The sequence below is a fragment of the Pholcus phalangioides genome, unplaced genomic scaffold (genome assembly GCF_987345545.1).
Source record: "Pholcus phalangioides strain wild (caught in Gottingen) unplaced genomic scaffold, Ppha-v1.0 ptg000009l_1, whole genome shotgun sequence".
In the NCBI taxonomy this organism is placed as follows: domain Eukaryota; kingdom Metazoa; phylum Arthropoda; class Arachnida; order Araneae; family Pholcidae; genus Pholcus; species Pholcus phalangioides.
The window spans coordinates 52,773,434-52,799,212 of NW_028301602.1; the positions used below are offsets into that span (position 1 = coordinate 52,773,434).

At 36.8% G+C, this 25,779-nt stretch overlaps 1 protein-coding gene across 1 annotated transcript in view; it reads right to left on the reverse strand.

Annotated features, from left to right (window-relative positions):
- The window catches only part of LOC149083289 (tumor protein D53-like), a 106,139-nt gene that overhangs the window by 11,736 nt on the left and 68,624 nt on the right, over positions 1-25,779 (reverse strand). The window contains exon 5 of the mRNA XM_089236533.1: positions 11,569-11,629. Within this exon, the coding sequence (XP_089092659.1) occupies positions 11,569-11,629 (61 nt within the window). The remainder of the gene's footprint in view (positions 1-11,568; positions 11,630-25,779) is intronic.

The following is a 25,779-nucleotide window of genomic DNA, read 5'->3' on the forward strand; positions in this document are numbered from 1 at the left end:
CATCTGACTATTGTTCTTCTTGGTTTGTCTATTTCCAAACTTCCATCTTTCTCCTGCTTTATTCTTGACGTCCTTGATTTTGCAGCATTTATGCTGGAAATTTTGGAATGTTGGTTTCTGGAATTTTCGTTGTTTCCACTCACCAGCATGTGATGTTTTCACAAGTCTCTTAACACTTTCATAATCATCAAGTTTTTCTGACAGTTCGGTAAGAGAGACAAAATTACTCCATTCGTCTAAATGATAATCTCGGAAATCCACTGGGCTTCGCTTTTTAACTTGATCTGTGATGATCAAATCCCTTAACTGATCGAATGTTGTTACTTTTAAAGAGGATGTCCAGCCATCAAAATATGTGCATAATTCGTGATGAAAATCTCGCCAAGTGCTGGTCTGCTTCTTCTGATGTGAGACGAACAGCTGACGAAACTTTTCCGCCGTCAATTTGAATCTTTTCATCAACAGATCTTTTACAAGGTCATAATTCTCCACATTCTCTTTGGGATCTCGTGCAATCAGTTGGTTTATTTCATGAGGTCATAGTCCAAGATGAGTGACCCATTTCTCCTTTGGTACTGATACCCGGCGAGCTTGCAGCTCAAAGAGCACAAGGTAGAAACTTATATGACCACTCATATTGAATCTTTGCATCAGGTTTTGAAACGCTCTGCCTGGACTTTTAGCGTTTTCAAACTGAGCGCTTCCGCCTGATCAGGATTCTACCTCAATTTTCAGTTTCTATATTTCCAGTCTCATACGTTGTTCTTCCATCGCGTCTCTCCTCTGTTGCTCCTCGATTGCGTCTCTCCTATGTTGCTCTTTCTTCTCATCTTTCCTCTGCTGCTCGTCCATTGCGCCTCTTCTCTTCTGCTCTTCCTTTCTATCACCTATGATAGTTTCCAGCAACTCTTTGCAAAACTCATCATATTCTTCGCTTTCCAGAATGCCGTTCTTGAGATCTATGATTTTGAAATTAGGGGGCGTGTCCAATCCTAATTCACTCGCAAGCACCTTCAAGTCCTCTTTGATGCCCTGTGCCAAATAAGACATGGCGACCTCGTGTTAAAGGATGTAAGTGACACTGCAATGTACTTTCGGTCAGAAACACTTATCGCGATCCACATTTATCACGGACGCGCACTTTTCGAGTCTTGACGACCTTCGGCGGAGACAAAACAGATCACAAAATCGCCAGCACAGTCTTGTGAAGACAGAACTGATCCCACGAAGACAGAAACCTTCTTGCAATCGTCAAACCTCCGAGCCTGGGTGGCTCACCTGAATCAGTGCAATTCTGAAGAGGAAACTCGAATCAAGATGATTTGCCCTCACATCCAAATCCGACGAATTCAAATCGATCCCGGCTGAGCCCCCAATTTCTCCGTGGGCTCTTCACAGAGAAAAACACACAGCCTCCATTTTCGAAACATTTATTACGCACACAAAAACATACGAGACGATCACACACAGATATAACAAAAAATGCAGCCTTTCCTGCCGACTTCTCCCGGCCAAACTCACTGTTGCCAAAACTAATCTTTACAATACTACTTATTTACTTGAGTGCCGCAGCACCATCTACCAACAACAAAAGAACTAAAAAATAAAAATCCTACATATATATATATTTAATATATATATATATTTATATAGATATATACATATATTTAAAAAACTCTCTCAAACTAAATAGTTCTATTCAGCATATAGACAGCAGCGTTGATAGCTTCTGTTCCCAACTGTAATGGAAGTTGTCGCTCATGTATCACACTCCTTGCACTTTCAACGAGGGTTCTATCAAAGCCTCCTAGAAGTACAAGCCGTAATGTATCATTCTGCCGAGGTTGTGAGGTCACAATCCGGGTCCTTAGCATGGCTATTTTGGATGTTTTTAACGAAGCACACAAACTCGAATTTCAAAATCTGATGATGAATTACAAATTCGAATTTCAAAAGCTCCGAGCGGATCGCAAACTCGAATTTCAAAATCTGATGCCGAATCACAAATTCGAACTTCAAAACCGGCGGGTGGATCGCAAATTCAAGTTTCAGCCGCATCTGACATTATCCCTTGTAGTGATGTTAATTAGATACGTAAAGCTGTTCCTCGACCCGATGGATCATGTGTTGATATTTATTACGGAATATCCGGAACAAATATAAGGTTACGTTCACATGATATCAAAAAATATTGTGAAAAAAATAAGATTAGATATAATAAGAATGTTATCGATTTCAGTGGTAAAAACAAATGTTCAGGGAAAGTGAAAATCACTAAACTCGAAGCTAATCATGTTAACGCAAAAATTCCGCGAAACTTTCACAAAGCTATGAAATCTCCTGATTCATCTGAATGGCAGAAAGCTATGGATGCAGAGATGGATGTTATGAATGAACGTGAAGTGTGAACTTTGGTTCCTTGGAGAATACAAAAATCTTGGAAAATAGATGGGTTTACACAGTGAAAAGAAATGAAAAAGGGAACATTGAACGCTGTAAAGCTAGACTTGTAACTAAAGGTTACAATCAAATCAAAGGTGACTCTTATAAAGAAGTATTTAGTCCTGTGGTCAACTTTACACTTGTGAGGTTATTTTTCAGTTTGTTAGTAAGTTGTCTTGGATGGCTTCATTGTCAATTAGATGTCAAATACGCATATCTTTATGCGAAATTGAATCATGAGGTGTACATGAAACAACTATTTGGTTTCATTGACTCTATCAAACCTAATTATGTCTGTCGCTTGAACAAAGCAATCTATGGTCTACGCCAGAGTGGACGTGAGTGGTTTTTAGAATTTGATTCTGTTCTTAAATCTTTACAATTTAAGAAATTGAAATGGTGTAATTGTGTATATATTTGGAACAAGTGTATTATTATCATTTTATGTCAATGATACTATTATTTTTGGAAAATCAGAAAATGATTTAAACCATGCTAAATCTCTTTTGAACAGTAAATTTGACTTAAAAGATTTAGGTCCAACTAAAAAATTGTTAGGTGTTGAATTCATTGAAGAGGATGGCAAGTTATTTATTCATCAACACCAATATATAGATAAAATTTGTAATATGTATTCTAAATACAGATATCCTCATTGTTCTTTACCTATTGCTAAAGGTTGTGTACTGACAAAACTTGACTGTCCAGCTATTACTGATCAAGTAAATGAAATGAACAATTTTCCTTACAGAAGTGTATTAGGTTGCTTGGCATTTATTGCAAATCGTACACGTCCAGATCTTTGTTATGCTGTTAATATATTGTCACAATTTCAAGAAAACCCAGGTCTGAAACACTGGAATATTTTGTTAAAATTATTGGGATATGTGAACGATTCTAAACATTTTATGTTGAATTTATCAAATGTCAGAAATTTGAAATTACATTGTTATTCTGATTCTGACTTCGCCTGTAATAGGGATGATAGGATTTCCATGGGAGGAATGATCATGTTATTGGATAATGCTCCCATATCATGGCGAACATTTAAACATAAATGTGTTAGTTTATCAACTATGGAGGCCGAGTATATACCATTAACTGAATGTGTTAAAGAACTTATTTGGGTGCAAAATCTTTTATTTGAATGCAAACAATTAGAAATTGATTTTGATAATTTTATTGTGTATTGTGACAACCAGGCCGCCATTGATTTTTCATTCTCGCTCGTTGAGAACAACCGCTCAAAACATATTGATGTAAAGTATCATTTTCTAAGAAACCTTGTGGAAAAGGAACTTTTTAAATTTAAATATATCAATAGCAAATGTAATCTTGCAGATTATTTTACGAAACCTATTGTTCTCAGTAATATGAAATTATTATATGAACTTTTATATGAAAGCATCTGGCATGAGGGGGCTGATTGTTGGGGAAAAAAAAAATTCTTCATGCCTTATGCAAATGACAGATTATGCTCGTAGACAACCGGTCAATTTCCATGAGGGAAAGAATTTCCCTGTCTATAAAAGATGATGTTTGTTCTCGATCAGTGTTCATTTTTTTTTTGGTTATAGTTCAATATATTTTCGTTATGTCTCGTCACTATGTTATTTTCATGCCTAAGCCAGCCAGATGTGGAATAAAATGAAGTCTTCAATCAAATTGAGTTTTTATTGAGCGACACTGCACACGGCGCTGACAATCCCAACCTTTTGCTTCATTTCATGAATTGAAAAGTTTCCTTTATTTTTAATCAATTTTTATTCAATTACAGTGATGTATTTTATCATGCACGTAAGCTGTTTTTAATGAATTTTTTTTTTTTGAAAATTTACAAAAAATTAAGTATCTAAGATACGTAAAACTTTATACCAGCATAGGATAGCACATATAATCAAGAACATGGGTTAAAAATTTAAAATAAATCAATGGGTTAAATAGTATTTTTAATATTTCTACTAGAGTATAGTTTTTGCCATGCTAAAAGGTATGACACCTCATAAAAGAAACTTGCTTCCATAAAACAATTTTAAAATTACATTGAATAGTTAGTTAATAAAAAAAAAAAACATACATAGAGGCGTGGGAAAAATTATTGATCCATTTTGATCAGTGCCGCTGAAGAAAGTCATAATGTCGTCCCTGATAAAGACATTCCTCGAACAGCAACTGGTTTCTACTCCTGATGAACCGAAACTCAGACACATTGTCGATACTTTTGATGAGATTATTCAAAGTTCGCGTGCCATTGCTGATGAAGCTGTTACTCTGGACCAGGGTTTAAGCTGGATAAAAAATTTCCTTTCGCAAAAAAGTGAAAATGGGGGGGAAAGCTTTAGCAAAATGCTACAATGCTAATGTAATGATTGATGGTTGGATGTCTACTCCTTGCGTACCTCCTGTACGCATTTTTGCGAAAGTGGCTATTATTTTTTTCAAATTCTATGATTTTCATTCACATTTTGCAAAAAATGTGACCGTAGCTTAAACCCTGCTCTGGACCCTTGGCTCATTCAAATCCTGCTGGAGAAAGTTGATCCAGAAACACGACAGCTTTGGGCTCAAAAGACAGCAGAACAAGATTTTCCAAAGTTCGGAAACTTCCTTGAGTTTCTCAATTCGAGATGCGCTGCCTTCGAGATCTTCAATCCTGAAAGGTCAGCAAGTGGAATCAAGGCGCCACAGAAATCAACATCGTCACCTAGCAGTATCATCAAAAGCTGTCCATCATGCAACAGACCTTTACAGGCTACACAAGTGTCCGATTTTCAAATCTTGGTTAGTGGTCGAGAAAAAAAACTTCGTTCGTAAGAAACAGTTATGTATCAACTGTTTCTCCAGCTCTCACAAGATTTATGAATGTTCGCTGTTGTTCAGGTGTTCGCGATGTGATCAGTGGCATTATTCAACTTTGCACGAAATTGTGTCCACTAGTGTTACAGCTGCGTTATCGGATATGCCTGTATCTACCGAGTCTAAGGTGCATGAATCCACAGTGTTGCAATCAAATATTTCCGCTAATGTTTCTTTCTGTGCGCTATTGCCCACTGCTCAAGTGTGCGTCTTGGATACGTCGGGTAATCGCCATATTATCCGTGCACTTCTCAACTCGGGCTCTCAGTGTTCCTTTATTAGTGAGGCATGTGTTCAAGCATTGAGAATTCCCCGCAAAAATGCCCCCTTTACTGTGAAAGGAGTAGCAGCTGTGGATGCCGGTACCACTAGAGGAAGTGAACTTGAAATTGTATTCTACCTATGATGATAATCATTATATTGACATTGATTCGTATATCTTGAGAAAGTTAACGGCTCCATTGCCTACTGAGTTTATCCATTCGGATGAACTGAATTCTTATGCTGATTCACTTAAATTAGCTGATGTTTACTTTGATAAGTGTAAAAATATTGACATTATTATTGGAGCTGAGTATTTTTTTCTCTTTGATACGCCCAGGGCAAATATGGGATAAAGATAGTGCACTCATCGCACAAAATATATTGTTTGGTTGGGTGCTGTCAGGAAAGATTCCTACAAAATATAATGGAGCTAATAATAACTGTCAGTCTAATGCTAATTTGATATGTCTTCATTCTGAATTGGATATCGATTAAACAGACGAGATTCCTACAGTGTCCCATGAAAACTGTCTCTCCCCTGAAGAGGAATTTTGTGAGAGGTATTTTCAAGACAATTATCAACTGTGAACGGTAACTTACGGAACATCATCGAACCCCTTCTCCACTACTAGATCATTGCATCAGATGGCCTTGAACTGTGAGGAGAGCTTATTAGCTGTTTTGGACGTCATTAAGAACGACACGTATGTTGACGATATAGTATCCGGTTGTGATGATTTGACAAGCACTATACACGGTTCGCAGCCGCAGCTTATCTGTGTTTTCAAAGAACATGACTTTCATTTGAGACAGTGGCGTTCTAATATTCATTGGAACCAATTGAACATATTTCTTGGGATGTTTTTTTTGAAAATGCATCCGTTAAAAGTTGTGGTGATGGTATCTTACTGGTGGGAATCTCTTTGAATCGTTCTCTTTCAGTTTGTGGATGAGCTTTCAATTCACCTTTATTAAACAAAACGTGCCCCACGTTAATATTCCTGAGGAACTTCTAACATAAAGGGGATGTGCTGGAGATTGCAATTCTTCAAAGTTTGCAATCTGACCACTGTTCATAACATTTTGAGGTACCCCCCCCCCCCCCCAGCCAGAAGTTGCAAGGGTAAAGATGCATCCTGTTATTGTCAAAATGGGTCTTCAGCAGCTGCTTTGCTGGTATTGCAATGTGCATCTTGATAGAAGTTCTATCCACACACTGATGCTGTGAAAGTGCAGAAATGATGTGGTTGCACAAAATAGATTATACTGCTGGCCAAGTACAGCATCATCTACTTGCACTTTCTTCCTTTAGAGAAAGAAATTTCCATTGCTTCAGGAGTATCCATGCAAATTTTGAAGTCATTCTGACCAGTACTTATTGTATATTTTTGTAATCAAAACTTTACTTATAATCACCTTGCATATAGCTGATTATTTTTCATAAATCTGTTACTACTACTTTACAGTAGAAATGCGCTGATTAACTGCGCTTAAGGGTGTGTGAGAAAATATAAAAAAACAACTATTAAATATTAAGACTGGGAGACATACAGTAGGAGATGTGCTACTTCTTATGGGAAAGAAAATGAAAATGTCTGAGGTAATGTAACTACTAGTACACTAGTCTGCACAGGGACAGCTGGTGTCTTAATTGGATTATAGGACCACTTTCCCCTAGCATGATGGTGCCGCTACTGTTCCTGCTTCTTTGTGAAGGGAAAAAGAAATCCTGTGAGATAATACGCCACTACATTTAGATGTGTGATGCTATCCTTATTCAGGAGTTTGCTAAAGATAGAGCATCAGAATGTAGCCAAAGGTTAGAAAATGTGGTAAGAATGAGAAATTTTGGCTTCTATATACAACTTTAACTAACTAAGATACTTCATATGAATAAAAATATATATTCAGGCCACACTTTTTTATGAGACTTTTTAAAAAACCACTTATACCATCTTATACTATTTAAAGATATACCATCAGAATGTACCCCAAGAATATAAAATGTGGTAAAAATAAAACATTTTGGCTAATAATGAACCAATATGATATTTTTCAAAGAAAAAATGCTTTTAGGCCACTTTTATGGCGATGGGGATGCAGCTTTGCAAAACATGACAAAGTTTTTAGTAATAATAATCTCAGACCTTGAAATATAATTGTTCAACTCCATCTAGTGATGAGATAATAAAGTAGAAGGATGGCTGTACAGAGATATGGCAGCACATGTATGAAAAATTATTTTATCATATCTATGTGAAAAAGTCTGAAAAGTCTGTGCGTCGGCAAATGCTGTCGTAGGCACCGCCATTACATATGGCAGCAACGGCAAATGTAACCACCTGACTGGTTAAACTGAACAACCCTGGATACTGGAATGTCATATCACTGATGCCGCCCAACGAGATTTCTCAGGAACTTCCTGAATTCAAACTAACCCACCGTTGTTATGCACTATGCTGACGTACAAGTCTTTAAAACTCAACCAGTTTATGTACTTCTCCTGGAACACTGAAGTGTTAAGTCTAGGCAACATGAACTCATCAGATGTCCTAACACTGGGGTGATTGGCTTGAGATATGAAGTTGCTGTTTGATGCCTTCGCCATGTTCTTGATGAATCTGTTCATCATGGATTTCGCATCAAAGTACTAATCTCGTTAGTGTGTCTTACTTTCAATAATGTATCTGGAAGAGCTAAATCAAATTTAACAACCTTTTCGAAAATTACCTTCATACATTTATTCCAGCCTCCACACTGATGTAGCAACGTCCAGTGCAGTTAATGATTTTTTGCAATGCAAGTGAGAGTTGCCTTTTCCCATCCTTGCAATTTTACGCTTTGCAACTCACTTGTCATTTTGGTAAGATGTGTTACTGCATCAGATCTGGATCCCGGATGAGTTCCCAATATGTTTGCGTTTTGAAAAAAAAAGAATATTCTGGGTTTTGGCAAGAAAAAAACTTTAATGAAATCCGGATTGACCAGAAAAATTGCGTGACCATGCTTTTGAACCCAGGTTGGTAGGTTTTTGACGGTTTAAATGGTCACATCAAAATCCTCAAATATAGCTTTACAATGTAAAAATTCTCATTGGAAATACAAGTTGATTGCATGTAATGTTTAAAGTGACTATGTTATACAAAGAATAAATATTTAATATGATTCTAAAATAATTTTCTACTACCTATACAGAATTATTTTGGACACTATATATGTTTTTGTTTTTATAAAATACACAATTTGAATAAAGCATAGTATAAATACGAAAGGGAAAACTAAGGAATGATTTGACATTTTCTTATTCAAGATGATTCTTGACCTCCCAAAATTTCTTCAACTGCTTATATACGTGCAGTGATATAAACCATCTGCTGTACTCTTTTTACAACAGATAAATGTTTAAAAAAGATGATTACATCATCATATATGTAATGTTGATTTCTGTCATTATTAAATTATCTCTAGATAATCACTAATACTTAAAATGATACTCTTTTTGTGCATAACATTGAAATATATCTAGCGATCAAAATACTAAATTATAGAACTAAAATGACCTTTAATTTGGATATGTTAGCTTGTATATGATGCTTGAGTTATATACAAGCAGTAATTCAGTAATTCTCACTTTTGCACTATGATATGGTATATTTACTAGCATTTATAATGCAATGGTTTTTCAACTGAAGCTGTATTTAAACGTGCAAAACCAATGCATTGGGTATCAAGTCTTCAGCTCTGCTTTGATTGAAAATACTCTTTAAAACTCTGTGAATTTATACACCCTAAGCTAAGAAATTTTTAGGTGAAAATAAATGAGTTTAATTAGTGTATTAACAGATTCTGCACAAAATTTTTTATATGGAATAAAATTCTGGGCAGATCAGAAAATTTAAAGTATCAAAATAGATATTTTTTTTCTCAGTAACTGTCAGAATGACAGTTATATAAAGCTGAATATATAAAGCCCTTTAATCTACATAAAAGTAAGTGTTTTGTTATTTAACATATTTATCAAGTTAAAAACTATTTGACAACATTGACAGTTAGTTTTTGACTGTTTTAATGCTGATTTAGTTTCTGAAATCAAAACCTAACCCTGATGCCCCACCATACATATTTTGAATAAGTAGTTCTATTCTGCTTAGCAAATTGGACACAGGTAATAAGTAGTTTAGGTAAATAAACGATAAAATTATATTTTATATGTTGTAGACTCATGTTGAAAAATTAAAAATTGCAAATTATAATTAATATCTTGTATTAATTATTGTAATAAATTATTGTTTAAAAATAAAACATTGTAATATGCAAAAAAGTTATTCATCATGTTATACACCTATTTTGTTCAAAACATTATCAAAAAGCATTCATTTAGGTTTTGATGGTTTTCAACAGTTTTTGATAGTTTAACTAGTTTTTGATGCTTGTCATGGTTTTTGACGTCAAAAACCCAACCCTGTTTCGAACAGTGATAACATAATATATATATATATATATATATCAATGGGAGGGGCGATTTCTGATTTGCTGACAAGGGGGGGGGGAAGGGGGTTTGGATAATGCTTACGTCTAAACTCTTTATGAAAATATGAGTTAGGATTCAGATGGGCAGAGCCGATGACAAAATTTTGCTGACAAGGGGGGGGGGGGGTGTCAGTGTTTTGCTGACTTTTGTTGACAAGGGAGGGGGGGTCAAAAATGGCTAAAAATTTGCTTACGTAATACTTGAACGGCCCCAAAGCAGTGGAACTGTAAATATTTTGCTCTGACAAAAACTAACAAAGTATACATATGCCCTTAACCCTTTCACTACTGACAGTACTCCAAAGTACCACTAATGTTTTAACCCCAATAACATCCCTTCCATACCAATTTACTACCTACAATTACCAGCTTGAGTATAGGACAACTAGTTTTTTAAATATGATAATTAATAAAATTCAGTTGGATGTTTTGCCCATGCAAAAGTGTTTTACTGCATTACACGTTTGTGTGATGCAATTGACACTGTTTTTAAAAAATTTTCCCTAACAAATGTATGAAAAAGATGACTTTCTTTGTTATAAAATAAATATTTATTATGTATTGCTCAACATATTTGAATTGGTATTTCTAATTTTTATTGTAAATGCATAGTGCTAACAAAACTTTCGAGTACCAGATTAATTAATTTGTTGTGTACTAAATGTTTTGAAAAATAATTTTTTTTGTTTTTAGGCTTTAATTACAACTAAAATGACCTACCAAACAATTTACATGATAATTATTTCAATTTTTCATAATGAGGTAGATAAAGGGTAGACTTGAGCTTGCGACCCAGACACAACACTGTCAATTTCAAGACTAACTATTTTGGCATGTAAAAATGATTAAGTCAATAAATTAATTTAAAAAAGATTTCAGTCCTTCAAAAATTGGTAAAAAGCATTCAATGACAGAATCCTTTCTGAACTTCCATTTGATTGTTAAAAGTTTATATATATATATATATATATATATATATATATATATATATATATATATTTTTTTTTTTTTTTTGGGAATAGAGATACACAAATTTTACCAATTGAACATTTTTGTGACCCTTAATTCTTGTATTTCCCGCAATAATCATTTGTGTGTGTTTTTATTTTGGGGTGATGATTGACTAAGAACAATTATGCTCTCTCTGCTGATTATTTCTCATATTTAATTTGAATTTTAAAATAAACCATAGAATTTATACTATATTTTCAGACACTTTTGATGAACTTCCTGAAAACCTGGGTGTCCAAAGAGGGATGGTGTTAAGATACTTGTTTGTTATCGTGAAGTTTGCCATCAGTGAACTGGGGAAAGAATATAGATAACAAGATATTTTCCCTAACAAGCTTGAGGTGAACACAGATAGATGGTGCCTTCATTTCCAACCCAACTTGTAAATTGATATAGCGATATGGCTGGAGTAGGTGTTTGAGGAAGTAGTGCATACCTGGGTAAAAAAAAATCTATAAATATTACCTTAACACTTGTGTATGCAGTTCCAACCTTTTCTTCAAGTGTTTTAAAAGCAGGATAATTTCTGAAAGATAAAATAAAAGTAATAAGATAATTTTGAAAAGCAAGAATTATTAGAGCTAAAATATTAGAGCTCATGTAAACTTAGCGTTACCTTTGCAAAATATAGCATAACTGCCAAAACTTTGGAGAATAAGAATTAGGGAGATTTTTAAGCAGATCCAAATTCATAAAAAAAATAAATTTTAAAGGGATTTTTGGAAAACAATACAGGGATTTTTCATTAACTAAACCAAAACAGTAGGGATTTTTTCCCTTTGCAAAAACATGAGAATGTGCAAGCCATTGCAGATCAGCGCCAAGTTGCCAATCACTGTCCACCAGTTGGTTGAATTGCCTGTCATTACTACTTTCTAAACAAATCAATCCAACAAAAAAAAAAAATCACCATTGAGCCTGAAACAGGATAAAGACGTAACTTGTGGTCAAAGTCATCTTGCCAATTTCGGATGTCAAGAGGCCAAATTGATGCTGGCTGTTTGGAAATTCTGTCGTTTCCATTCATAACTCAAGTATCTTTTGTAATTTGATGCAATGGCGACAATTTACATCAAAGGTATAGGTCAAAGAAGGTCAAAGTGTGGATTTTTTACAATCACAGTCAAAATTCTTGAAATACAGTCGATCCCACTTATAACGTTCCCATTTAGAATGTTTATCGGTTTAGTAAGAGTTGGGACCTCAAAAATAAGTCAAACTAATCTTCATTAAGATTTCCCATTTAAAGCATTTTCCCCGTTTACAGCATTTCTAATCTTGTTTTTTTTTGAAAAACCTTATAAACGGGATTCACTTCATAGTATATTTTTGGGAGTCCAGAAGAGGAGTAGAAATTTGGAAGCCTCTACAAAAATCCAGGAGACTTGGCAGCTATGATATAGGATGGGCAAAAAAGTTGCTTGGTCGGTTTTTGAAGGGTCATACAAGAATTCCTAACAAAAATGAATTGATGTAAAATTTATGACATATTTTTTATCAGCATAAGAAAAATATATCGAACATGAAGATATCCATCATTACTAGATAAAAGGTACCATTCAGATAGTCAAAAATTCATGATGAGGCTTTTTATTCTCTGAAGGAATAGTTGAATTTTGGTGTGTTATTGTATTTTTATGAGAAATCACCTATTGTGTGATGCCCCACTTTTTTGACTTGATGGTTAAGAAGTACCAATAGCTTTAGTCTCATGAACCTTGACTGCCACAGAAAAGAACTATGCCCAAATTGATGAGGAAGCTTTGGATATTGTATTTGGAGTGAAAAGGTTTAAACACTTTTTGTCTGGTTACTCATTCACTGTAATTCCTAACTCATTTCTAACTAATCAGAGTCTTTTGGAAGCTTTTTGTTGCGATCTATTTCCTTAATGCAGATGGCAGCATATTTCAGTTTTGTTCCAAGCTTACAGGGTGATAACTAGGCTGGAGCACTGCCCCAATGCCCTGAGCCAAATGAGGGCTCTAACAAATCATGTACTTTTATTTCGCATAATCTTTTCCCTTTTAAAAGGCCCAAAGAAATTGTCTGTCTCTGGGACCTGAGCAGGCACCCTATGGCCCTACCAGCTTGTTTATATTATTTATGGGATTTAAGATTGCTGTCTTTCTGCTTTTGTGCGCCTTGCTCTCTTGATTCTTTTTCAATCATGTAACAAACAAGTTAACGCTGATGCTAGGGTGAAGTTTCACTTTTCATCAAAAACTTTTTGTAGAAATTCATATTACCTAAGTCATTATACGGTTTTAAACTAACTAGAACAAATTGCCTCCAAATTTCAGCCAAACATATTGCAATCTTGAGGATCTGCATCTCAAGTGAATGGTGAAAAAATATGATTTAATGAAAATATAATTAAAAATATCGTTTATATAGTCATTCGATTATTTAAAATTTGGCATACACATATTTTGATTGTATTGCAGGCATGCCCACATTGGTTTAAAGCTTGTCAGCAGTGATGAATGTCCAGCTTCACCATGGGGGGTACCCCCCTAGGACAACATAATCATAGCATAATTGAAAAAAAAAAAAATCAAAAATTTCATTTTTTTTAATTTAAAGTTCATTAAATGCAGCAGCTCATTGGCACTGGGACCTAGAAGGCTAAGGCCAGCCACATGACCCCCACCTGATGCAACTTTTTGAGGTCACAGAGTCCCTTAATAATTCATGAACATTGAATACAATCCTAGCCTGCATATTCCCTTGTGAGCATTATCAGGGTGTCTACCAAATACCAAAAGCAAAATTCTGACTTTTAATTTCTGATATAAATAAGTCAAGGTAGACCAGATGGTTTTACTGTGTTGTTCATTCCTTTTAAAAAGGACTAGTTTAAATTTTAATGATCAATACCAGTGTAATCGTTTTTGACAAATGAAGCACTTTCATTTCTAGCTCTTTACTTGAGCATTGTAAATACTGTTTGTGCCTCTGCATGCCCTAAAAATACAGAAGAAAATTCAGTTATTAGGTATTATCAAAGTCACAAAACCTAGAATGGGTCTATGTATCCAACTGCTTTGCTATGCAAACTTGTTTCACCTATACACAAAATGTGCGCCATAATTTTGAACAATGAATGTTAGTTACTGTCCAAGACCATGAAGTAATAAATACAAAATTATTTTTTTTTCAACCAGGCAGCAGTTTTTATTGGCTACTCTATTTGTGGAACCCTCAAACTAAACAAATGAAAAATTACTACACCACCAAAATGGTCAACATACACCCCCCCCCCTCAAAATAACCTAAAAACAATACAATTTCTGCTTTGACAGAATCATTAATTGCAATCTACTATACATTTGCATTATGTTAATGATTCCCTTCTCAATTAAAATCAATTGTACAAATTTTGTTGATAGGATTGTGTTGAAAAGGTAGGAAAAGTACAACGAGTGGGAGCCCTGTATTTGGCAAAATAAGCCATGCTGGACTGTTTTCTTACATCAGTTGTTCCCAAACTGTAAGTAACGACCACCTAGGACAGTGGTTCTCAACCTTTGGAAGCCTGCAGCTCGGTTTCCTTTATTTTTGTAAGTGGAAGGCCTGGTCAAACACATGATTAAAGGAACATGAATAGGGGGAAAGGAAACGGCAGATCAGTCGTGGCCCAGTAAAAATGAAGTCCCGGCCCGGCGGTTGAGAAACATTGACCTGGGGAGAATGCAAGTAAATCAACAAAAAAAGACCTCAATTTTGTTTCAAATTTTTTAGAACTTTTAAATTTAAAATTGATTTAACTACAACGTCCCCATAGAAACTGGACCCTAAGGGCTCAAACCACATAAGGCCACCGCCGCAAAAGCATAAGTGGATACAGGTTGTTTCCCAAACGAGGGGGGGGGCACTAATGTGCACCTTTTGCTCTTCTGCCTACGGCAATAATTTTTTTAAATCGGAGGGGGGGGGCAACGATTGTCTTCATTGCCTCCCCCTGTATCTCCACCCATGGATTCAAACAACTTTGCGAAATCACCTAAGCCCTCAGGTTATGAATATATCCATTCCAGCATACGCCCTTGCGATTTGTATATATGTATGTCTAGCAATTCTAGACCCCCACATTAATGTTTTTGTCGTATCAGAGTTACTTCGCCACCTACTACAAAACTTTCCAAAGCAGGCCATGGACGCACCTGTGCTTGTTGAGAACGCGTCCTGCAAATGCAAAACTACTGAACACATCGTTGATCAATATTAAGCCATATGCACAACAGCAGCATTGCACTGCGATGCATAGCAATAGTGGGCTCAAAACAGAGCAAAAGACCAGAATGACGTTCAATGGAGCAAGGTCCGATTGATTGAGCAGTTTGTTCAGTCGGTTCAACGATCAGCGCGACTTTCAAAATCGGCCGTTTGCAGTTGGAATCGACGAGCATCGCAAGACAGGGTGTGCAGAAGAAAACGCTGTCTTAATAGAATGTGCACAAATGGACCCATTTCTTTACTGATCACATTAACGCACGAGCAAGTAAAATAAAAAAATCTGAAGAAACGTTTCTTGGACGAGAGCCGAAACCATCGTTTAAGGGAACAAGCATAGTCCATCTGATTTTCCAATTCAGAGGGAAGCACAGTAGAGGGCTGGTCCAGTCCGGGGACTGCAGAGATGCCACTGTACTTTAATTTACCTGGGTCCCGAGACCCAGGGTATTCACAAAATCTGGGTCCCTTTTGAGTGAAAAAGTGGGTCCCTCTCAAAAAAAAATTTTTCTTGAAAAAGGTATGCCCCCTTCCCCACAATTCACTGGTATCTCTGTGAATTTTTTTCCAGCATGTCTCAGGTCATGTCTCTTTCATCACGTGCTTATATCTCTTCGTTGAGACAGAGCTGCAGACCATGTTCTCGGTAGGAGAAAGAGGTGTCTGTGAATAAAAATGATTCATTTCTAAAAACATGTTCTATACAAAGGTTAATTTACTTTCATTGTCTACTAGTAGGAAAAGCTTGCAAAGAAGCCCATTAATGAGAATTTAACATATGGAATTCCGCACACACAACAAATCTAAACCAAATATACAATTGATCCCGCTTATAACATTCCCATTTAGAAAATTTTTCCACTTAGTACAACTGATTTTCATGGTCCTAAAAATGGTACAACTGATTTTCATATAGTAATTCTTATTAAGATTTCCCATTTGAAGTGTTTTCCTGCGTACAATGTTTTTTATGGCAGTTTTTTGAACAGTGTTATAAGCAGGATCCGCTGCAATTAAAAGTTAGAGGCACACATTTATATATTTACTAATAAATCAATCTAATAAATTCCCTTCTGATTGACTTTTTGTTTCTTTAAAAACATCTCAGCTCTTTCAATAATATCTTTTGATTTAAGTAGCAAATGAGATTTTCTCTCTCTCTCAGTACACTCTCTCAAAGACTTATCTTCCGATTCTCTCCATTCATACCAGCAAGGATTTCATACCAATCCTCGTGAAGCGATTTTCTGGTAGAATGATTTTATTTTCCCTCCTTGTTGGTCCACCACTCTGATCTGTCGCCATTTAACTGCCACATATTTTCACACCTGAATATGGGAGCTATGCTAGATTTGTGTTGGTGAAACTCAAGTGTGTTTGTGTGCCCAGCATTCAGCGTGTTTTGTATTCAGTAGGTGGTGCCACCTATTTAGGGCTGCAACTAGATACTTTCTGAAATGGGGCAAGCACACATTTTGGCACTCTGTGTAATGTAGAAGCAGTTATAAAGGGTGAATTCCGCACACCCCTCAGAGCCCATGGGGGGGGGGGGACTAGACCCACCATTTCTATGGCAACCAGAGCGCTTTTCAAAATAGCCAACTCAAAACTGACAACATTAGAAAATCGTATTTTTAGCCGATTACCACTACACAATCGCAGGTTCCAAACCCGAATTTTCATCAAAGACAAAAATGGGGGGGGGGGGGTGTACCCCCACCGCAAGAAAATGAAAAATTACAAATATTTTTGTAAAAAATATAATATTGGAGAAAATAGTCTTTTATACTATTTTCATTTAATACCCACTTTGGTAATCGTGTATGATATTTTGCCTCTTTTTATGAATGTTGTTTGCATGCAAAGTTGTTGCAAGAAGTACATCTCTATACTGTTGTTCTATTTTTATATGGGAGACTCCAAATGACTAGATTATTTTGACTACAATTGTTACACTTGTCCCAGTTTTCTAATTAAAATTGTTCTTTTTTAAATTGAGTAGCTGAAAGGTCTGCAACTGCAATTTTCGTTTGTGCTTAGCTTTTGACCGCTTGTGCAAAAATCCTTGGATGAGACTTGATTTTACTACTTCTTTTGCACTGGTCAATGCTTTTGCAGGAGGCAATGCATCCATTTTGGGTTGCTTTGCTCCAGTGTTGCTGCAATTTAGTGGTCCCAGTAATATTACATTGGCATGATAACTGATTTTTACTGCTATGATAAAACTGCTTTAATTTGATAAAATTTAATTCTTTTTGAGCATTAATGATCCACAATTTCGGTGGAAGAAATCCTTCTGCCCCTCCTAAAGCCAACTCTGCGTACACACCAGTGCGAAACGGTGACTACCACATAGCAGCTAAATGACAAAACTGAATATTCAAGGTAGAGTTTTTACAGATTTGTATTTTTTTTGACAATCTTGGAAAATGTTTCACACTTTGAACGGGCGTTCCAAATCTTTTACGATTTTTCAAAAATGTACATTCACAATCTTGTAAGAACAAGGTGAATTTACACCGTATAGATAGGTGTCTTTGAATGCCAGCAGATAGCCGCGAAAGTACTGTAATTTCTGATATGTAACCGGAGGGGAAAAAATCCGTAGGGGAGTAAAAACTCAGAAATAGTCTTTGAAAATTCTGTACATGGCCAGTCATTAAGGGAAACTTCAACAACCGGTACTGCAACGTCCCTTATGGGAATTGCTTGCCCGATTCGAAATATCCAGTAATTGTAGTGGCAAATTTTAACAGTAAATTAATTCAACATAGAACCCTCTATTCGACACTGACAGAAAGATACGGTCTCACTGGTTTATGGTCATCAATAGTCAATCTTCTATGCCAATCAGACATCCGACATTGATAGTCACTTCGCCGTAGCGTATCCCCGTAAGTATCAGCGGAGGTCTCTCGGTTGAGAGCCGGACCGCCTCGATCAGCTCCAGGGGGCCTCTCGGTTGAGAGTCGGATGTATTCCAGCAGGGGCCTCTCGATTGGGGGCCGGACCACCTTGATCAGCTCCAGGGGGCCTCTCGGTTGAGGGCCGGATCTATTCCAACAGGGGCCTCTCGGTTGAGAGCCGGATCTCCAAGATGTTACCTACTGCACGTAGCCTTGACAAGGCCAGCTGCTACGTTACTTTCCGTCTATCATCAGCAATGAAGTATTTCGACTATGAAGATAAATTAATGCTTTCGATTCCGGACCTGCTGGGAAACAAATTCAGATACTATAAACTATTTCATTTTAAATAACTATTAGCTTATTTTCCCAGCCTAATGCCGAATGATACGGTAGCAAGACGGAGAACCGTCCAACTAGAGGGCTTCAGTTGAATAAACGAAACAAAGGATGAGCGCAGAGTCAGAGTTGTTACAACGTACGGCCGGTATTCAAAGGAAAAACTTCCGACCGCACGTGTCTAAACAAGCCAATCGACTTCAAGGTCACCTCATCTGCATGTGATCGCAGGCGGACATCATCACGATTGGTCTTGATCGTCGCCATACGATCACCGCTGCCGATGAATAGTAACAATATTTATGACAACAGATTTACGTGACGGCGACTACAGACTTTTACGCCGGGGGACCATCGGCACGTTACAGAACCGGTCCCTGGCATTAGTCAAACCGGGCCGTGAGTGATTCATAGTTTAATTTTTTTCACATTCAATTCCCATTAGTAGTGCTTATGACCAGGCCTTCCAATCGAAAAAAAATACTCAACCAGGCAGCGAGCTTCCAAAGGTTGAGAACCACTGCAATAGTATATGAAGTAGTAAAACCACTTTTTCAAGGTCGCGCGATCATGATAAAACTGTGAAAAGAAAAGTTGGGGAGGTTTTTGTCTACCTTTTTTCATCTTGAAACTAGGAAAGGACGCGTAAACCAAATTTCGTCCTTTCCCGAAATTTCAGGTATTTGATGCTTATAGCGCATTAATGATGCTGGGACTCTAAATGAGATGCGATTCTCATTTTTGTTTTTCACACTACAAATACACTATACGGGGCCAGTGAAAAATTTGGCCTAAGCTCGCCAAAGTTCTCAGCTTAGGGCCCTACTGCAAGATGTGGGGCCATTAGACCAGTGTTTCTCAACCTTTGGAATCCTGCGGCACTGTTGATTTCTTTCTCTTGATTGGAAGGCCTGGTTATACACAAGATTAATGGGCAATGAATGGGTAAAAATGAAGCAATAAACCACTCACGGCTCAGTTTGGTGGATGCCAGGGCCAGTCGGTTAAGAAACACTACACTAGACCAACCAAGGGCCTTTTCGAAAGAAGGATTTCACATATTCCTTTTTCTATTCACATTTTCCTGAAGTCCAATATTAGACGCTTGTTATTTGCTCTATCATCATGCTTAGGTGTCCGTCTAGAACAGCCATCTTCAATCCGTTGCTCGCGAGCACCATGGTGCTTTCACAAAATGTCCCTTATGGGAGTTGCTTGCCCGGTTCGAAATATCCAGTAATTGTAGTGGCAAACGACAAGTGGAAAATTATTACAAATAAACTTTCGCATGAAAATATTATTTATTAGGTTTGAATGTATAAGTTAGACAATTTTAACAGTAGATTAATTCAACATAGAACCCTCTATTCGACACTGACAGAAAGATACGGTCTCACCGGTTTATGGTCATCAATAGTCAATCTTCTATGCCAATCTGACATCCGACATTGATAGTCACTTCGGCGTAGCGTATCCCCGTAAGTATCAGTGGAGGTCTCTCGGTTGAGAACCGGATCGCTTCGTTCGGACCCAGGGGGGCCTCTCAACCGAGAGGCCTTGATACAGGGATATACAAATATACAATAATATACCCTGTATATATATACAAATATACAGGGATATATTTTATACAAAATATATCCCTGTTCCCCCCCCCCCCCAACATATCTCATCCCTACACATTAAGAGGTTAACTTTCCAGTGGGCGTAAATATGTAAGAGATGAATGTGCTAGCAGCATATCTCCTACATCTGTGCCCACTGGAAGGTTGTAAGACTATTTATAAACAAATACTTTGGAAGTATTTAGGAGCCTACACTTGTTTCAACTTTTAATCCATCAGCATATGGCAATATATAAGACTACTTTTACAGGAAATAAAATTAATACTACTTTTAAATGAGCACCTTAACCCTTTGAGCAACACAAAAAAAAAATCACTGAGCCGCTTATAAAATGTCATACATTTTTCCGATTTTGTAAATTGTTCCATTGAGAAATAAATGTTATGAAATATCTGGGTTTGTCAATGCTAAAATAAGAGGCCTTTAACCTCATATGCAGGCCTTTGGCTTCAAATTTAAATGATATATATTTGAAGTATCAGCAATAAAACTGGTTTCCTTGTTTGCATGTTGGAAATAAAAAGGAAAAAAGATCAGTGCAATGATTTCATTTTTGCCTTCACCTTCTCGCCCTCCACTGTTTGCTATCCTTCTTTCTCTCTTGTAAAAATAAATATAGATAGATATATATATAGTGGTCACTAAATAAGAGTATAGAAAGAAGAGAGAGGGGGGAAAATACTTATGTGCATAGGGTTAGAATGAAGCTTCATAATGATGAGAAAGTCGGTAAAAAATGGGAAGAGCTGGAATAAATTTCTTCCATTTACGTTTGATCGATAAAGGGTTAAGAATACGTGATATCTTGCCAATGCTGGTTTAAATGGTTAACATGCATGCAACTAAGAATTTATTGAATTTTGTTTACAGTCTTTGTGTCGGGTTCATTTAGTTCACTGATTGGTTTTAATCACAAACACTGTCACTTTTACTCATTATGTCACAGTTCACCCAGTTCATTCTGTTCATAAACGTGATATTACGTCTGCACTTACACTGTCTGTCCCTGAAGTGTCCGCATCAAGGTGCTGTGATAATGGTCGTCCAGTCTGAGTTTTTGTTCTGCCTCGCTACCAGCATAATTTGAGCTCTCTCTGAGACTTTATTCCTTCTTCTCAACTGGCATGCTTCACATGCACAACAACATTTTTCTTCGTATCCTTGACGATCCCTTCTCAGTAAAACAAGTACCAGATTCTGTCATTTGTTTTCTTAGCATTCTTATATGCCCCCCCAAAAGAAGTTTTATGGGCCCTTCACAAAACGTTTGATCTTTTTTTCTTTTAGTAAAATCAACTGAGTTACTTCTATACCCCCACACTTTCTCTTTTTGCAAGAGCAAAAAGTCCACCGTGTCCTCCCTTACCCTTTCCTGCTGACTCCCATTTTACAATCAGTGAGTCGCTAATGGTTTGAGTTCTTCGAAATTCTTCTTGTGGGGTGACGGTAAGCGTGTTACACTGTTTATGTGTTTTGTTTTCTCCTCCACTTCTCTCTCTCCCCCATCCTAATGGACCTCCACCTCATTGTTTGCTATATACTTCTCGTTCACAGATACAAATATATACACTTGCCCTTTGAGTAAGCTGATAATTTCTGGATGCAATATGGCTTCTTCACATATATGGGGTGTAATAGCGCACAAAATAGTTCTGTGGTGGACTACACTTGTTTTGCCCATTATGGGAATGGCCAGATTGATGTGTTTTAAATCTGCCAAAATAGACTTCCCAAATGCAGGTTTAAATTTGTCTTTGCTTTAGATTGTCTTGTAGCACGTAGCCAAATCTTCTCTTGAGACAGAAATTTGGCAACCTGAATCAACCAATGCATTCACGATTTTCCCCTCAATACTAACTTTCATTCTCTTCAACTCAGTGATAGATGGGATACATCCCGAATCTTGTCCGATATTACTGATACAAATTCCTGTTACTGAAACTGCTTTCAGATCTTGTGGTACACTTTCCAATTCTATCTGGTTGACTCTAGTATCCAGATTACCTGTTCTCATATTACTCTGTTCTCCTATTACTCTGTTCTTATTTTCAGGACAGTTGCTTTTTACATCGAATCTTGATGAACAAATAAAACCCCCTTCCTCTAGAAGAGGTTTCCTTCTCAATCAGAATACTTCTTTCCAGAGTGAGAATCATGAGTGTGTTTATTTTGCTGATTATTATATAATCTCTTGCCAGAAAAATTTGTCTCGTTTCCTGAATATGAATTACTGTTATTAGTCACGCTCTGTGAACTTTTCAGAGAATAAAGCACGAGCTAACTCAACCCTGGTACGATACCTTGAAAAGGTTTGTAATAACAAGCCCTTGAAACTTTCCCACTATTTATGGGGGCCCCAATTTTCCCATTCGTACCTGCCTATCGTTTGCCACCAGGCCTGAGCACAACCTTCAAACGTGCTTACAACTAACTCGATCTTATTGGGAACACTGTAAAGATTAAATACAATTCACATTTCAATAAAAAGCTTCTAACATCTTCTCCACTACCTGAGAATATAAGACTACCAACACTGCGTTGGGTCAATGGAACCAAAGAATTTGCGGGATTTAAAGGTAATGCCGGGGGAAGTATTACTTGCTTCTCGCTATAAGGATTTGACATCGTTGGATAAGTAAAGTTCATTTGTGAACCGCTATTCAATTGTGAACCACTTGCTTCCGGTTCAATTTGTACATCACCTAAATTTCTAGGCGTACTATGATTATTCAGATTCATTTCTAAAATCAATGTTAAATTTTTCAAAAAAAATTTTTTTCTAAGCGAAAGTACTTCCACCCGCGGTTTGCCACATTTACTTGGAACTGGTCGAGCCCCCAAAATTGCAACGTCCCTTATGGGAGTTGCTTGCCCGGTTCGAAATATCCAGTAATTGTAGTGGCAGCAACTGAAAAATTATTACAAATAAACTTTTGCATGAAAAAATTATTTATTAGGTTCGAATGTATAAGTTGGACAATTTTAACAGTAGATTAATTCAACATAGAACCCTCTATTCGACATTGACAGAAAGATACGGTCTCACCGGTTTATGGTCATCAATAGTCAATCTTCTATGCCGATCGGACATCTGACGTTGATAGTCACCTTCGGCGTAGCGTATCCCCGTAAGTATCAGCGGAGGTCTCTTGGTTGAGAGCCGGACCCCCTCGATCAGCGCCAGGGGGCCTCTCGGTTGAGGGCCGGACCCCCTCGATCAGCGCCAGGGGGCCTCTCGGTTGAGGGCCGGACCACTTGGATCAGCTCCAGGGGGCCTCTCAGTTGAGGGCCGGACCACTTGGATCAGCTCCAGGGGGCCTCTCGGTTGAGGGCCGGATCTATTCCAGCAAGAGGCCTCTCGGTTGAGAGCCGGATCTCCAAGATGTTACCTACTGCAAGTAGCCTTGACAGCCAGCTGCTACGTTACTTTCCATCTATCATCAGCAATGAAGTATTTCGACTATGAAGATAAATTAATGCTTTCGATTCCGGACCTGCCGGGAAACAAATTCAGATACTATAAACTATTTCATTTTAAATAACTACTAGCTTATTTTCCCAGCCTAATGCCAAATGATACGGTAGCAAGACGAAGAACCATCCAACTAGAGGGCTTCAGTTGAATGAACAAAACAAAGGATGAGCGCAGAGTCAGAGACAAAGAGGGAGGAATTTATACTCCCATTTCACAAAAACTCTAGGACCACATGTCCTCGCAAGGTCTTTTCGCCTCAACAAAAATATGATTTACATACTCATGCGTCAATAAATAATAAACATTACAAATAAAATAATACATCGGAAATCTGGCATTATGACACAATCCAGAGAGCTGATCAGACTCTCCCGACTATGTAAACAATAACCAAACAAGACAAAAAGAAATGAAATATTTCAAGGAGGTCTGCAGCCCCCCGCCGAAAACAAGTGAGTACAACTCTATGTTTCCCATACAAAGAGACTTGTAATAACTCTCCCGAGAGGTTCTTTAATGAAAATAAAAATATTTTACCAGACAAACCCTTAAGCCTCGCCCAAACTATACAGAATTTGAACCAGACCCCTCCACGAAAATAGCGACATCGTCGTCATGAGGGAAATTAATTTATATGGGACATCAGTAGCCCGACCGCTGGCCCATTCTCGTTCGACAGCCGAAAGACTCCACCCGCCGACTGCCGAACTAAGCGAACATTCTGGCCCTTACCGGTTTGCCAGCGGGTCCTCTGGTGGTTTCCGGTAACTGAGAGGTCCCTGGGGTCTAAAATAAGAAGGAATTTCCCACATAACAACAAGATCATCATTAACGTAGAGGGATCGGATCCCGATACGTTACAAAATTACCTCTTGAGTCAACAGGAGCCACTCTAACTACTAGAAAGCATCAAGTTTCTTTCCTCTTCTCTACCAAGGGCCTTTCTTCCCCCACCCATGCTTTCTAATCCCATCATGCCTCTTCCCGATACCTTACAGTTTGCACAAGTGTTTTAAAGTTATGCATTTTGTTCAGGAAATATAAAAAATAAGTATGCAAAATAGTGCTAGAAATTAAAGTTTTTCTTCTCTGAAAATGGTTAAACCTATGTGAAAAGCAATTTTATCAAAGCAGTAAAAATCAGCTATCATGCCAATGTAATATTACTGGGACCACTAAATTACATCAACACTGGAGCAAAACAACCCAAAATGGATGCATTGCCTCCTGCAAAAGCATTGACCACTGTAAAAGAAGTAGTAAAATCAAGTCTCATCCAAGGCATGGTTCGTACTCTTCCAACGAAAAAAAATTCAAGGACTATTCAAGCACTTTTCAAGGTAAAACTTAAAAATTCAAGGACTTTTTTTACAAAAGCATATTTTTAACATGAATAGGCGCATATTTAATTTTGATTAAAACTTTTCAGAGATTACATTTCTACCTACTTTATTTCACATCATCTGTAATGAATAAAGGAGGCCACATACACATATATATCATACAAAACATATGACACATTGAATAACACAGTTCGTGCCTGTCAATTTCCTCATTGAAACGTAGTTTAGTCTCTAAATATTGCACTTAATTTCCTTTTAAAGACTAAAAAAAAGAACTCTTCTAAAGATAGAAAAAGATTAAATTACTTCTTTCATTAATTCTGAATTTATTTATTTCATTAATTCTGGAATAATTTCTTTCATTAATTCTGGAATAATTTCTTTCATTAATTCTGGAATTTTTTCATCAATTCTGGAATTTTTTCATCAATTCTGGAATTAGTTCTTTCAACAATTCTGGAATAATTTTTCATAACTTTTGGAATAATTTTTCATAACTTTTGGAATAATTGCTTTCATCAATTCTGGATTTGTTTCTTTCGCTAATGCTGAATTCTTTCATTGATTCTGTAATTCTTTCATTAATTCTGTAATTTTTTCTTTCATTAATTCTGTAATTCTTTCATTAATTCTGTAATTCTTTCATTAATTCTGTAATTCTTTCATTAATTCTGTAATTCTTTCTTTCATTAATTCTGTAATTTTTTCTTTCATTAATTCTGGAACTATCTCTTTCATTAATTTTGGAATC